The following is a 16075-nucleotide window of genomic DNA, read 5'->3' as shown; positions in this document are numbered from 1 at the left end:
AAAGCTATGTATATATTCTGTCACAAGTGAAGCTCAGAATTGAGGTGTTGAGCACAGCTTTGCCCTTTTCTTCCAGCCATTCTTGTATAAGCTGCAATGTTCAGAGCTAAGGCCATATATTTTCCCTGCTCCTGCAATATTCCCAGGCTGAGACCCTTCTGAGCTGATGTTTAGGCTACCTGCTACTCACTTCTACTACTGCGGCCCCTCACAAAGCCCCCAATAAGCTGTTGTAGCATTTACCTCAGTCCTGAGAAAGGAATGCTTCCAGGAATTGGGTTACAATGTCAAGAAATCTGTATTGCTAGTACTCCTTCCCAAGAGACTTCTATCTACACCAAATCCAAGGAGGGGATTATGGCCAAGTTATTGATTTCAGTCTTGGAAGCCTTTTGTTGCTGTTTGAAGACTACTGGGGCACACGTCTCAGAGGGGCACAATTAAATTGGGAGGCGTTTGGCTTTCTTCAGGAGGCACTGGGGCTGCACAAGACTTAGCCCCTGGAAAGAAAAGTTTTCTCTTTACTGACACACGTTTCTCTTGAAGCACAAAGCTCAAAGTAACACACCTTTGCAGTTCTCACCTCAGGTAACTTATCTGAGTGAGCAATCTGCCTCTGAAACAAATGCAGAATATGCACACAAGTGTGTATGTGTGTGTGTACTGGAACAGCTCAGCTTCTGTCACAATGGGGAAAACACCTTTGGTTTATACAGCTGGCCCTGAACTGCTGTTATTTGTAAGTACCACTGGAAATGACACGTTAATGCCACTGTGTCCTTAAGCCTGAGTTTGTAGCTGTCCTGTACTAAAGCTTAATATCATGCAGTGCCTGTTTTAATGTGTGCTGTTTACTGTTTGTCTGAGGCAGGAAGGGACTGACGAGCACACCACCCCTGAGGAGCTTTCCTCCTTGAAGGACATTCCATGATGCACAGCTAGTACAGGGTTATAAAGACATATTATTGCAGATAATTTTAACCTTTATAATAGATGTAGAAAACTCCAGAAATGTTGGTCAAGGTTGGTTTCGGATGCAGCTGAACACATCTTAGAACCTTACAGGCACAAAGCCATAAGCAATTATTTTCCAACCATATAAGAACTGCCCAGCTGCCTACTCAAACAGCAAGAGCTGCGCAGTTTGGTAAGACAAAAGGTTCAGTGAAGCTTGACATGAGTCTTACATGCTCTGTGCATTTCTTTTTCAAAGATTACCTGAAGAATGTGTCCACAATAAATTCAGAACAGAGGACAGCAAGTTTTGTTCAAGCCTAATGAGAAATAAGTTGTATGGGGGCCTCTTGGTGGGGCTGCTACTGTTGAACCTGTACTTTTGTTAGTACATGTGCTCCAGACTCCCCAGGGTAGGTCTAATGCAGCGGGGCCTCAGTGGAATTTTTGTTGGTGTAAATGTCCTGGCAAGGGGAGGATTTATTCCTTAGATCACCAGCTGGAGATGTAGGATGGGTCTTACTGTGTGAGATTATTAGCTAATGGCTATAACCAATCCCGGGCGTGGTGCTCCCATCATTAATGTCAATTATGTGGGCAAGAGCCATCCAGCACAGTCAGGGCGACTGGAGGAATGGCATGTCCTCAGCAAGCTGCAGCTTGCAAAGGAAGCCTGTAATGGTGATGCCTGTTGGCTACGGAACATGAGGGAACAGTGGGCATTTGTGCATGATCTGCAAATACCAGAGTGAGAGAGAAAAACAACACAAAGAAGAAAACTTGCCCAAGGTATATGCAGCCAGGTGTAATCCTACTGCCAGGATTTGTGCCATCCCAGGACTTACTACAGTAGTCAAATACCAACATAGTTTCCCAACCAGAAAACCAGCTCGTAATTAAGAAAACAATAGAGGTAAAAACAGGTGAGCTGCTTTCAGCCAGTCACAACCAAGGACACTTGCATCTACACCCAAAACGTGTCTTTAAACCCTCTGCTTATTAGGAAAAAACCAAAATAGCAGCAGACTAAGCTCCAGCATTTGGGGGAAAGCCTCAGCAACTGAACCAACAAAACTTATATTACAGCTTACAGGATTTTTTCTCTTGTCATATAAAAAGAAGCTTCTGTGGTTATCAGATTTCTTAGCTCTGCTTTGTTTATTCACCTGCAGAAGCTGTTTACCTCCTACATTCCACCACAAACATCATCACATAATTATACTATCTTATCCAAATCAGAAGGCTCATAACCAATCCTGTCATTTGCTGATAGTGATGATTTCAGCAACTTTCCTGTAGAAGACAATACAAACTTTCCCCATAGCAATAAACTCTGCAGTTACCTTCATCATCTATTCATTGACACACTGGAACACTGCCACTTAAAACAGAGCTGCAGTACCATCATTGCATCATTCCCTCTCCAACGGCAGATAGCTGCGCACCACGGTTACTTATTAAAACCTCTTAGAATAAAAATAATGTGCCACTGAGTGGCTTTCCAACGTCTACCATTACCTCAGGTACCTGGAATGTCAGGGAAAAAAATCTCCATCTGGTTTGTATTATTAATGCAATAGTGGAAAAAAACTTAATCTATGTCCTTGACAATCTCTAGTGCTCATATGAAAGATGCATTTTTTAGGGCATTCATGCTCCCATGAAGCATAAGAACATTGCTTGGAGCTTATGATATTTGGCATTTAAATTTCTTCTGAGGCAACCTTCTATCTCTCAGTGTGAGGTGCTGAAGATGTAGCTAATCTTACATCCCCTGGGAATGGGAATAACAGTACTTGGAATATTTCAGGTGAACAACTGTTTCATCTGTGAGTTGTATGTGTAGCCCTGCATACACTTAACTCATAAGTGAAATGTGCTGCAAAGAACAGTATTTTCTTTGACTTTAGGAAAAGAATTTAGCTATAATTAATATGAAAGAACAGCTTTCTCTTCACCACCATAGTATCTGAAAATTTAAGAAGCCTGTCATGATGTCAGATTGCTGTCACCTTGACCTTAAAGAATGAGTCTCAATACCAAGTTTCTTACTGGGATTGCTCACCCTCCTTCCACTTCCCTGAGTTAAGGACACCTGGTGCAGACAGTGACAAGCAGGGGGAGGCTGGGCAGGGGGAGAGCAAACAGGACCAAAACCCCATCAAACCCAAACCATGACAACTGTGGATCAGACACCTTCACTACTTGTTCAGAGTGCAGAGTGCCTCCTTCATGTCGTGTTGCATTGTGTATCAAGGTTCAGCTGCCTCCTCAGTGAGTGCCATGTCCTCCAAACTGCACCGGGACTGGATTTGCACTACACGCACTTGGTGCCCTGCCAGCCCAGAGATGCAGGTGCTGTGGTGATGCCTCACAGATTCCACACCTTTACGGTGTCCCCCAGGTGATGAGTCACCACTGGATGTCCCAGCCTGTGCTTTTCTTCCTACAGCACCACCATTCAGAAAAGAGCATTAACTTGCTGTACAATTTAAAAAAAAAACTCCATAAAAGCTGCAAGGTGCATCAGCAATTCCTGTTCTCTCCTGAACTGGTGTATCCAGCAGATCTCTTCTCAAGGATGACATGGGCACACAGGGGCTGATTCAGGCCATCTCCTCCACTGTTCATGGGACAACGCCACTTTAAAAAGGCTAAAGCACCCAGCAGTGGAGAGGCTGTGCATGGGCCGTTTTAATTTTCATGATTTGCACTTCATTTCCACACCTACATTTCCAGATTGCACTTAACACCTTGGCACTGTTGGAACACTTGCTAAAGCTGTCTAGATGAAAGCAGTATTTATGGCCATCCCCTAGCACAGCCTGAGCTGGGGATTACACGACCTTCTTGCAACCCAGCCATTCAGAGTACCACAGCTCAGACATAAACTGGGGCAGCCAATTGCCTGATTCTGTGTCTCTGGCTGGGCCCTGTAGGTGTCAAAAGAAGCTGGGTGTCTAAACCTCATGTCCTCTTGGTGCTGGCTGGGCTACTCCTACTCTTTCTGTTTGTAAAATATTTAATGGGATACTTCTGTCTTTCCCACAGTGGAAAGCTCACTATAGCCATTCAAGTAGAACGTTTGGAAAAGCAATCCTTTGTTTCTCATTTTTATAACTCATTTATAATGTTTAGGACATTCCGAGAGCTGGATACTACCAATGTGATAAATGAAGATACAGAGGCAATGGCTTGAGTAATGCTAGGCCTGTGTGCCTGTTGCAACTTTGATAAAACCAGAAACATGTGAGAGAGAGTTTTTTTCTTTTTTTTTAAATCCTCACCATCTTTTGCTAAGTCTAGTGCATAGCACCGACATTCTAACCAGTCTGTGATTAATTAGCTAGAGATCTGCAACAACTCCTCTTCATGACTAAATATTTTTTTAGTCTATCAAACTGTTAGTGCAAAGTGGGATAAATGACACTAGAGGGCCAGTGATCCTGACCTGGAGGTTCTGTTGCTCATTGAGGCTCCAGATGCTGAGCACCTTTTCAGATGAGCCCGAGATCCCCTTGGCCTTCTCTGCGTCAAAGTCAAGGCTCATCACTGGCTCCTGGTGGCAAATGAGTCGGCTCAACACTTTTCCCATTGACACATTCCAGAGGACAACTGATCCATCTTCATAGCCAGCCAGAAGCACAGGTTGTGAACCACAGCTGAGCTGATTAAGGAAAATAAAATTGAGAAGTAAATAGTCTGTGAAGAAAATTACCATCCCTATGTAGGTTTTAGTCCAAGCACCCAGAGAATAAATTAAAATGCTGACTGGTGTAGAAGTGAAAAAAAGTTTAGATGTCTGAATGTCAAATTTTGATATTCCATCCACTTACAGAAAGCATTACTAGGTAATACACACTTACAGGTTTTATATCTACATATCAAATTCCGAATTTTCTATATCTTGTACATATTGAAGATACACACACACACATATATATATATACACACAGAGAGGGAGAAAATTTCTCTCTGAAAATCCAAATATTTCTCTCTGTAACACCTGAAAAGAGCCTGCCTGAAATTTTCAGGAGTTTTACTTCATGGTCTGAACTTTGTTTGCACTTCAGAGAAAAAATTCCACAGAGCAGCTGAGTTACTCTCAAGCAGTCAAAGCCTGTGTGGGCATTGAGAATGCCCTGCTCAGGGGTTCCAGTTCCACAGTGTCGGGTGCAGGGCTGCACACAGGGACTGTCCCTGCACACAGGGACTGTCCCTGCACACAGGGACACAGGGACTGCCTGCCCACGGACCCCACGGTGCCTGAGGGTGAACACTGAACCGCCCAGCAGGAACCGCCGGGTCAGTCACCAAGGGGTTAACGGCGCCCAATCCCACTGTAACCAATTGAAAGCTATTTTGATTAATGATGTCACAGGCCAAAGGGCAGGGCACCCTGGGCAGACACCTAATTTATTTAAGCCTCTGAAATAACTCAAAGAAGGGAACATTACTGGATTACATGTCACACTTAAGGAAAATATTCATCATTGCTCCAGCCAAAAGACTAATGATCCTGTAAGCAATACCTGGTTACGAGAGTGAAGATGCAAATCCCTAATGAAAAGCAACTAAAAAAATGGCATCTGTTAATGCCAGTTATTTCTTTAATAGGAGAAGAAATATCAAAATGGACACTGGGATTATTACCACCTCATGCAGGTACATCTAAGAAATGTATCCAACTGGGTATTCAGATCTTTCCAAACACTGTCTGCTCCTACAGGGTTTGTTTGCTCAGTACTCAATTAAGATAAAAGTAAAGGGCATAAAGAATTAATTTTTACCAGTATCACGTTATTGAATGAGGTCAAACTCACTAGCTGTCAGTGTCATGATACAAACCTGTAGTGGCCAAAGGCTCACTGCCTCTACTAATGGTCCAGACTGTTCTCCCACTGGTTATTCTGTGTTCTGGGGGGAGTTAAACTAGCAAGAGATGAGTGGTTTGATGCCTTGAGAAGGCTGACCTGGAGCAGAGACTAGACAGAGCTAATGGAATAAAGTAGGTATTTATTGAAAGGTCTTTAAGGATACACCTTGGGCAGGACAGGAGCCCCAGTACAGGGCTACAGCCAAGGTGGACCCAAAATGGTCACAAAATGGATGACTGGTCATGAGGGCTTACACTTTTATAGGTTTTGGTTCATTTGCATATTGGGGTTTAATTGTCCAATTACAGCTTTGGGTTATGAAGTCCCTTCTTTCTAGTTTTCTCTCTTCAGTCCACTGTTGTTTATGCTTTTGGGTCTGAAAATTTGTAACTGTTGTCCTTGGTCTCTAGCAGATGTATTTTGTCTCCCTACCCTGTGCAGAGAGCTGATTAACACTTAACACGAGGCCCAGAGCTCCACACCTAGGCAGCACAGAGTGTGAAAAACGTGAAAGCTGAATCCTGAGGCATCAGTCTGAGCAATATGACTGCCGAGTACCAGCCTCATGTGCTTCCTCGGCCTTACTCAGCCTAGAGAAGTGTTTGAGCAATAGAGCTCACTGAGCAGGGAACAACATTGCTCCTTAAAAGAAGGAAACCAAGAGGAAGTCCTTGTAAAGGTAGGAAATCCCCTGTATCATCCTTCTGAACATGTCTGTCCACACCTGGGATCTTCCAGGAGCCTCCCTCCTTCCTTTTAAATGACTTTTTCCTTTGAGAAGGTAGAGAGCATGCTCTGGCTAGAAAGGCCCATAAAGCAGGTTTCTCACAGTGCCCAGATACATGAACAATTTTTCTGTCAAAATTTTGATTTGCTAACATAACATCAGAGCAATGAATACATCAATTCATACATTGAGTCAGATATATGTGAATTAATGTTAACTCATCAGGTATTTTGGATGAAGTATATCTGGGTTTTGATAACAGATATCAAAAAAGTTTTTTAAAAAAATCTCAATAAAATGAGCATTCCAGATTTTATTTGTATTTAATAAAGAGTAAAATCTCCAAAGCAAAACAAAGTATTTCATAGGTACTTTCAAGTTTAAAGAAAGCCCCCAGTTTAAGCATAAAACCCCTCACAATTATTTGTGCTGCTCTTCTGTGAGCACAAGTCTCCTCAGAGCTGGGGTTTCACAGAAGCTGTAGCTGTCACCAGGCAGTGACACACTCACAGCTCCTCTCCCTGCTCCTGTGGCTTCCACAGGAGCTCCTCACCCTTATGCAGACGGCAGAGACAGGTGAGTGCTCGCCGTTTCAGGAATGCCAGGCAAAACCCTTTCATTTTTGTGCTGTGGGTATTGCTTTGGGTTTGAAACACAGTAATTTGCAACGGAGATCGAAGATTGGTGTGTTTTAAATCCCAAGTACTGTTGCCTATGAAATGTAGGTCTCCCACACTACTTTTTCCTGACTTTCATAACCATACAAAGTGTAATATTTCAATGGGTACATGAACTAAAACAATAAAAGTTATTGAAAGATCAGTGGAGCTCTTGGTCTGAGCCTGGACTCACCAAGCAGTGCTTCACAATGTCCTATTTATTTCAATTTCCAATAACAGACACTGCTGGAGAGAAGTCCCACCATTCATGTTGTGTTTCAGTAGAAAAATTAAATTATAAATCATTGCTCTTCCTAAGCAGAACATTTTGTTGTTGCATTTGGATAACTGTCAAGGAAGGAAGAAAAGGTGATCTGCTGTCAACTCAACAAGAATAATTGCAATAGTTTATATAAAGTAATAACTCGGCATTTCCAGTTTCGACATGTATTATTCTTGTTGAATTATTTTGTTTGCACCATTATGCAATATGATGCCTTCCCCAAGGAGTGCAAAAATTTAAGGGAAGACTATCCTTACTCCTACAAATCCTACTCCACCCAATTAGTAACAGCAGGAAGGTGTGAAACTGAAGGGACAATGTATTTAAGAACATGAATCTTCAAAAGAAAGTGAATGAACTAATATCTTTAAGGACAAACCTAGAAAAATAAGGAGGGGAAGTCCTCAAAAGAACAAAATAAATAGTGGCAAGCTTTTCAACTGCTTAGGAGAAGCCAGCTTAAATCATAAGTGTAACCTCACTTGCTTTCTGCTGTGTAGTGAAGTTTCTCATTCATGCTGCTGCTGGGGAGGTTTGTTGTTTCCCTGAACTGCAGAAAAATCCGATGGCACCTGGCTGCAGCCCCCAACTCTCATTGGACAACCACCCCAAGCACTCTTCCTTCAGAGCTCTATGGGGCTCTCCCTGTCAGCTTCTGTTTGAACTTGTTAATTTACTGTGCCATAAGCAACATAAATGGTCTCTTAGGCAACCCCTGAGTGCAGTGCTGGGAGCGCTCATCTCCCGGGTATGTCTGCATTGCCCAACACAGCCGTGTACACAGAAATCCTGGAGGGCCTCTGTTCAGGAAGGGCTGCAGCTGGGTGAGCTCGTGTGCTCCTGGTTTATGGTTACAGGGTTACTCACACAGCCACTTCCAGTGCAACCACAGAACACAGCGAAGAGCATCGCTCTGCTACACCACATGCAATTATCTCCCTTAAGGGGATCCTCTTCCTCGTGCCTTTAAACCAAGCTGCACGCATTTGGAAAAAAGCAAATACAGCTGTGAGACTCTGAGGGATTATCTATACTTGCTTGGTGCAAGGTTAGGAAGTTATGGTGAGTTCTCAAAGTCAGAATTTGCATGGAATAATTTACCTCTCCCAGTTACCAATCCTCTGCTTTATCCCCACTGGCAACAAAATCAAAAATGATATAAATTAAGACTCTGCACCTGCTCTGCTTCCTGGAGGAATATCAATATTAATGCATGTAGATAATATGGCAGGACAGAGGACTTATACAGGCAAAAAAAATTTTCAACCCTGAACATTTCCACAGTTATCTCCATCTTATTAAAAAATGTTGAGGAGACAGAAAGACCCATTCATTTCATCAAGCACTGAACACTGATTGCATTTTTAGAAGAAACTTTGTTTAACAAAAGCCTAAACAGCCTAGGTAATTTCCTCTTTTTTTTTTCCTAGTTTTTAATTACAGCATGGAACTTCAACTGTGGCTCTCTTGGCTTTTGTCTGAAGTCAGGAACTGAATTCCTCTAGATTTCATTTAGTTCAGGATCTTGGGTGAAGACACTGAGGCCTCAAAGTTTGACTGATAATATTTTCAACTGCAACACAGTTGTTCCAATGATCCTGCAGGAATCACACCCCTGGCATCAGCTCAGCTGCTCCTGCAGACCTGTAGCAGTATTGTCAGGGGTTACGTTGTCAGGGGGTTACGTGGGAATCAGCTTTGCCATCAGTTCTCTGGAGATTTGAAGCCATTCATCTGAACTCCTTCCTCCCTCTACTGCCACCTTTTTGTGTTACTTGTGTTCACTGTTGGCAGCCCATAAACATTTGCTAAATATTTTGCAAATATTGGGTTTTTTCCCTAACTACTTTTATTTATCTTTTTGTCTGCAGTCAGTACCATCATACCTTGTTCCTATTGTATGTCTGGAATAGAAATGTTCACAGAGTGTTTCCTCATCCTGAGGGCACTGAAGTGAATGGAATCTGCCATTAAAACCACTGTTTTTAAGCAACCCAAACATTTCTCATCATTCTTAATGCAGTGAGAAACCGTATCAAACAACTGGCTTTGGTAAGTCACTCATTTTCCTCTTGATTGATCCAGAAACTGCATCTATCCTAAGGATACAAAGCTTTCCTTGAGCATTTGCAAATCTTCCATTAAAGCTTGGAAAGCTCTGAAAGTTACATTAAGGATGTTCACAAATCTTTCCCCCCTTTAATAGTATAATTACTTGATTGGTTTGATTATAAATCAAAATCCAAGTGAAGAAAGATTCATGTGCTTCATATAAAATGAATCACAGGGAAAACATTTCACAATTAGCAGGCGCTCTTGCCTTACCTGCCATAACTTCAGACACATGGGCATGCCCAGCTTGGCACCCACCTCTGGCTTCAAGGTACAGACTGACGTCTTGGATGGCAGCTCCAAAATCTCAACCTGACATCAGGAAAACAAGAGGAGTTGGTCAGGCTCCAGGTCAAAATTCTGCTGTTAAAAACACAAGTCTTTTAAGGTGATTAAGGTTAGTAAAAGCTCTTCCAGTAAAAACTGTCTGGAGGAAACTGAGGAATGCATGCTAAGTGGGAGCTGTAAGGGGAATCTACAGCTAGCTAAAGAAATGCATTGTTTTAGGAAAGACCAGACAAAACTGCTAGAGTGAACACATCATCTTCCACTCTTCTATTTAATTACAGCCTTCTTTTCAAACAGTGGATGACATTGTGCACACAACAGAGAATACTGCAGACTGCTTAATCTGAACACCCCCCCGTTTTCTTTCCCCCTTTTCCAGCTCTGTTGCTAATTTTTTGGCTGTATTCACCTGTGAACACTTGCATTCTCTCCTCTGTGCTGGTGTGGTAACACAGAGTTTGCATGGAAACACAGGCAGTGTATGCACCCAAAGAGGATTTTTTGTTTACTGCTGACTGCACCAACAAATCGTAACCCCACAACTGCTGGCTAAGGCTGGCTGCAGCAGTGTCTGCACACAGGTATTTCAGGTATTTTTAACACAATGTTGTCTGACCCTGTCTAAAGCAGACAAGGCTGTGTTGAACACCTGTTCTCTCTACAGAGCAGCTTCCATTGTTGCTTGCTCCAATGGTAATGAATCATGGACCTGGTTTGGGTGGTTTTGATTTCTTCCTTTTTTTTTAAACATTGGGCAAGTTGTTCCTCTGCCAAGGAAGTAGCTCATTTCCACCTCAGGATGATGGCAGGCAAGATCAGGGCAGTCTGCCTTTTTAGTTTGGCACTGGAAGATTTTGACACTCTTGATTGACACAGCAGTGCCTCAACCCTGGGCTGGTTCTCATGCCTGGAACTCTGCAGAAACAGAAGCTCTTGGGTATCGAAAACCTGCTGCCAGGAACGTTGCTGTTTCTCACATGCATACTTAATCACCAAGGTGATCTTTTCTTCTAATTAAATAAACAATGGTCTGCATTATGTGGTAAAATTAAATGACTTGAAACATTTGATAAATCCAGCATCACCAGCCACTCCAGGCTCTTCCAGAATGTGCAAGAGCCCAACAGCGCAGTTGGACAGCCCCCGTTGTGTGAATTTCCTTGAGCATCTGAGATGAGCTATTACACAAATATGGCTCCTCTGGGAACCATCAATCAGGGCCAGGGCAGCTGCAATGGCTTTCCAATCCCATACCTTCAGTTCAAAGCTTGCCAGAACATCTTCCTATTTCTAGAGGCTGTCAGCCAGCCTGCCAAAGCCAGCTGCACTCTAGGACTGCGAGCACAGCGTACTGCACATAACAAACAGAACGCTTTCGAAAGCCACTGGGCAACACAGCAGGAAACTCTTTTCCAGATTTGAGGAATGGTGACTACAGCCAAGAGCCATCCAGTCTGCAGACCAAACCTGGGAACAGACCAAAGTTTGATCATCTGGGAATTCTGGTTCTTCGGAGCTACACGCTTAACAAAAGATGCTTTTCTCTTGTCAGCTTTCTTGCTATCAATACAAAGACCAACACAAAGTTAGCTGTGGCAGGAAACAGGCTATAAATATGAAGATGACCCGGCCTCATCTTGTCTCTTTCATCACTGTCTCTCCAAAGGGCACTGCCTCCTAGGCAAGACCAAAACTGCAACTTTATGTAGTAAAGAAGGGTAAGTGTGCTGTGATAAATGCACTTCTGCAGGTTAAAAGAAAAAGCCAAACCTCCTTTGCTTTGACTAAAACAGATGAACTGGTACAAGGGCTGCAGCTGGGCTTGCAAAGGCCAAAGAAAAACAATGAGAAAAGCCTGGTGCAGAAGGCAGGCAGGCATGAGCTGCTGCCTGAACTGGACTGACAGTTCCAGAGACTGTCTGTGTTAAAGGCAACTGAGCCTCAGAAATAAATACTATTTCACATATTTTGACAACTGTAACCTAAAACTTGAAGTTCCGTGTTTATATTGGTTTTGCTTAATAGGAGAAAGATTTGCCTTTGCCTGAGGTTAATAGTGTTCCTGGGTGGCTAAAACTGGCCACAAGGAAACACACCCTTTCTCTTTTTCACATTAATAAAGCTTTTAACATGTTTCTGGCAAATTGGCAAGAAAAGTGCATGTAACTCATAATTGGTGATTTAAATGCAATCATGAACAAATAAATGCCTGTTCAGATCTCATTATTTATGGACTGAACCTCCTTTAAGACAAAATTACTCTTTTTTTGGACACCAGCCAAGCATAAACACTTATTAAGTCTTAATTTTAATCATAAGCTGCAAATGTACTGTGTCTCACACAGTGCTGCCTATTTGGAAGCACTATATATTATGGGAGCTTATGTGAATTTATTGAAACATGACACAGTTCTAATGCAAAGGTTCACACACAGAGTGGAACTCTTCTACCTCAGGAGACTGCAAATCATTCTCCTCTTGCAGGACCCAAGCAAACAAATGAGAATAAAACAGAGATGAGTTGTAAGCGACACCGGGGTAAACGTCTCCTATTTGGGTCAGTCGATTATTTAATTCTTCATTACTGAGACTTTGGCTGACATGAGAATGCACTTGTCACTTTTGTTTAACTTAAGTATTATTGAGCACTGCTGTAAAATGGAGGGAGTTCTTTGTTTGATCAGAACGAGGTATGGGACTTAGAATGGTTGTATTTACTGGTGCAGTGGCTGTGTCTGCAGGCATATCTAGTTCTGTAAAAGGCTGAACATTCTGGCTGTGAGTCAACAAAATACTTAAATACGTGCTTAACTTCTGTATAATAAAAAGATCACATTTTCTTGCAATACAGGCGCTTATTACTTTGTGTATAAAATGTGCAAATTTCAGTTTCAAGATACACAACCTGTAGTCCAGAAAAGCATGTGAACTTTGATGCTCATCAGTAATTTGTACTTAGCTACAATATTTCTTTTCGTATTTATGCCACTTTTTTCTTCTTTCATATTTTGGTATTTTTATGTCAAGTATTTGGTATTATTTTTGTGCGATGTCCTCAAACAGTCCGTTCTAGAAAACAACCCTGTAATTTCTGCAAAGCAGGAGTGGACATTGCCAACGAAGCTGTCTGTCAGTGAGTGCTGTGATAGTGGCATTAGATGTGGATTTACCCAATAGGAAGTGAAATGGACCCTGCAATTATCTCACACAGCAAACCTCTGTAATAGTAATTCAACTATTTGCAGCCCCAGTCTGAGGTAAGGAATTAGCCTGGGGTGAAAGACCACGTATTGCATTACAAATCACCTGCACCTCCCCTCTTCTTGCCAAACCCCATTCAGCTTCAGACGGAATATAAGCTCCTCCATCAGAGGACAGACCTGCTGACCATTAGTTCCCCAGAAGGACTCTTGTTCCCAGTATTGAGCAGCATCAGAAGAGTTTTCAAAACTCCTACATGTAAAGATCAGCAGCTCCAAACACTTCAATACCAGACAAATCTTGTGATGGTACCGTTGTTATTAAAGCGTGAGTTACATAATTCAGTCATCCTTGTGGCAGTAAAATTAGCAATAAAAACCCCGAGAGGTTTCTTGTGCTGCCTGCTCTTGAGCAGAGAATTCAATGGCACTGCTGTTTCCCCTCCTGAACTACGTCATTTCAGTACCAAAAGCAACCTCTCAAGCACAGAGAAAGAGACACTTCCTACCTCCTCCAGGCTTCTGGCTGCCATGGCCATTAGCCAGCGTCCCTGTGCCACCTTTAACAGAGAGCATCTGCAGAATCCCACATGCTCCGTGCAGACAGAATCCGTCACTGCAGTCCGTCCCTCTGCTAAATCCCACAAGCAGATCCTCTGGTCGCGCCCCTGACTGTTACAGTAAAACAAGTTATCCATGAGCTGAGGAAGCCTGGCTGCCTGCAGGGCAGTAACTCGAACTGGGTCTTTAACAGAAGGGCTTCAAACAGCTTCTGTGGGGGAGTTAATTGGGTGTTTCATGAAAAGTGGGGCAGTTCAGGGTCCCTGAGACCACCGCCCTTCTGCGACTGCGGAACTGGCCAAGAGCTCCAACTGTCCCTGGCAGGGGGAGGGCCTGGGAGCCAGTCAGATACACTGCAGGAGCAGTGTCTGTTTCCTTGTGCAGAAAGACTTGATCAAGCTCAGTTGTGCTATTTATATATGAGAATATATTTATAAAGTCTCATGAGCATTTGAACACATACACAATAAAAAAACCTTTTTATCACTTACTAGATCTAATTTAAAAGGAAACAAAAGTATCCAAAGATTCACACATGTAACACTCATTCACCCTAGCAATGAAATGGAAATGTTGTGTTGACAGCTGAAAGACAAACAGCAACACAACAAAGAGCTCATCAGAGATAAATAAAAAGTGAGAGTCGTTCAGTGGTCAGCTTCCCACAGGCAGGGCACAGAGGGCTCCTCGGACCAGGCACGTGTGGGGACACAAGGGAGAGGGGCTGGCAGTGACTGCTCAGGGAAACGCTGTGGCTGAAACACCCAGGGCCAGAAAGCAGCAGCTGCACCCGAGGCACAAGCGCAGCTCCCGCAGACCCCTCGGCACAGCCCCGGCCCAGAGGCCTTGAGCTGCTCCCAGGCAGAGCGAGGGCACAAAGGGCACAGCAGGAACTGGTGCGGATTTATGTGATCCCACTGGCTCTGGGACAAAGCAGCACTGTGCAAAGCTTCCAGTTCATCACTACAGCAGCACAGGAGAGCTGTCCTCGTGTTATGACCTGGGCAAGGAGTCACCAAAAACCCCTTACCCATGTCTTACTTTAATTAGCAGTATCACCTGAAGAAGCATGAAATCAAAACAGAGATGTAAATCTACAGACTGTTGGAACTTCTTCAACATCAGTGCTGTTCAGCCGAGTGACAAACTGACACAACATTTATAGCACTGGGGATATACAGTGTGATATCGCACGAAATTGTTGTGATTTAGCTTTACAAGAGAGAAATATAAGATACAGGTAAATGCTGTCCTAAAACTGCACTGCTATGTGGAGTGTTAGAACTATACAGCAAAAACAGAGGTAGGGAAAAACTCTATAATTATACAAACAATGCTCATTCAATGTGATTTTGTGGGGGAGAGTGTTGATAATAGTACTTATGTAGATAAGAAATATAAATGCTAATGAGTTCCACTGTATATTATGAGATGTCTTCTCTAGATAAACATGTCAGAACACCTCCTAATCATACAGACACTTTGGCATCTACTCTAGATCACCTGTCTAATCCAAAGTACACAAATCTTCCTGACCTTCCCTTGCTAAACAAGAACAGAAGGTATTTTGCAACAAAGCAAAAGCATGAAACTCGGAATTCTTGCTCATTTTCAGTCTTCCACTCTCCATCTCTGATTCTTCTCTTTCTTCTCTTCCTTCCTTTTTCTCCTTCTCTGCTCTATTTATAATTTTTTTTTTTCAATCTTTCCCAGGAACCAACAGTGAAAAGTTTGTCAGCTTCAAATCCCAGTGTATTTCCTTGACCAAAGACCTCATCCACTCTCAGTAAAGACACTATAGGTTCCAAGTTATTATGATGTCAAACATACATAATAAAAAAGTGTTATCTTTTTTCTCTCCCCTTTTTATTCTAGAGTTTTTCTGCCTTTTGTACTTTCAGTACATTTCCATATGTATTGGAGAAACTTTAGGTGACTCCAGAATAAATAGAATCCTTTGTGTCTCCGCCCCCTTTTTTTTTTCCTTCAATCACAGGGACACAAATCTGTCACAGAGACAAGAATAATTTCACTGGTGTTTGCCTGCTTTGCTAACCTGAGAAGCTTTTCTTTACCACCCATTGTCTCCACGCAGTAGACAGATTTTCTTCCATGGCCATCCAGTGCAGAGTCCACTCTGTGTGTTTTCAGGTTCCAGACATGGATTAACCCATTCTCAGACCTGGCAATAGGAAGAGATGCTTTTAGTGTAGAGCACTACATGGAGGTGATCAGAGTCTGATGCTTTTTCTTTTTTGTTTGTTTGTTTTGTTTCCAAAACTGAAGCTGGATGCACAAGTAACACACCCATCATGCAAAACCATGCATGCTGCTCTTCTCCCCAGAAACACTTTGTCAAAATAATACACTTCAATTCAAAAGGAAACAACCATATGACACTCAGCACAGCCAGA

General features: G+C 42.7%; 1 protein-coding gene across 3 annotated transcripts in view; it reads right to left on the bottom strand.

Moving 5' to 3' along the window:
- The window catches only part of GNB1L (G protein subunit beta 1 like), a 49278-nt gene that overhangs the window by 7517 nt on the left and 25686 nt on the right, over window positions 1-16075 (bottom strand). For all 3 annotated transcript variants that reach the window (XM_063415773.1, XM_063415772.1, XM_063415774.1), the window contains 4 exons: window positions 15718-15843; window positions 13610-13772; window positions 9826-9924; window positions 4406-4621 (listed from right to left, as the gene is read on the bottom strand). In XM_063415773.1, the coding sequence (XP_063271843.1) occupies window positions 4406-4621; window positions 9826-9924; window positions 13610-13772; window positions 15718-15843 (604 nt within the window). The remainder of the gene's footprint in view (window positions 1-4405; window positions 4622-9825; window positions 9925-13609; window positions 13773-15717; window positions 15844-16075) is intronic.

The sequence above is a fragment of the Prinia subflava genome, chromosome 19 (assembly GCF_021018805.1).
Source record: "Prinia subflava isolate CZ2003 ecotype Zambia chromosome 19, Cam_Psub_1.2, whole genome shotgun sequence".
NCBI classification, from domain to species: Eukaryota; Metazoa; Chordata; class Aves; order Passeriformes; family Cisticolidae; genus Prinia; species Prinia subflava.
The sequence above is the reverse complement of the archived record's forward strand: the minus strand, read 5'-3'. Positions and strand labels throughout refer to the sequence as shown.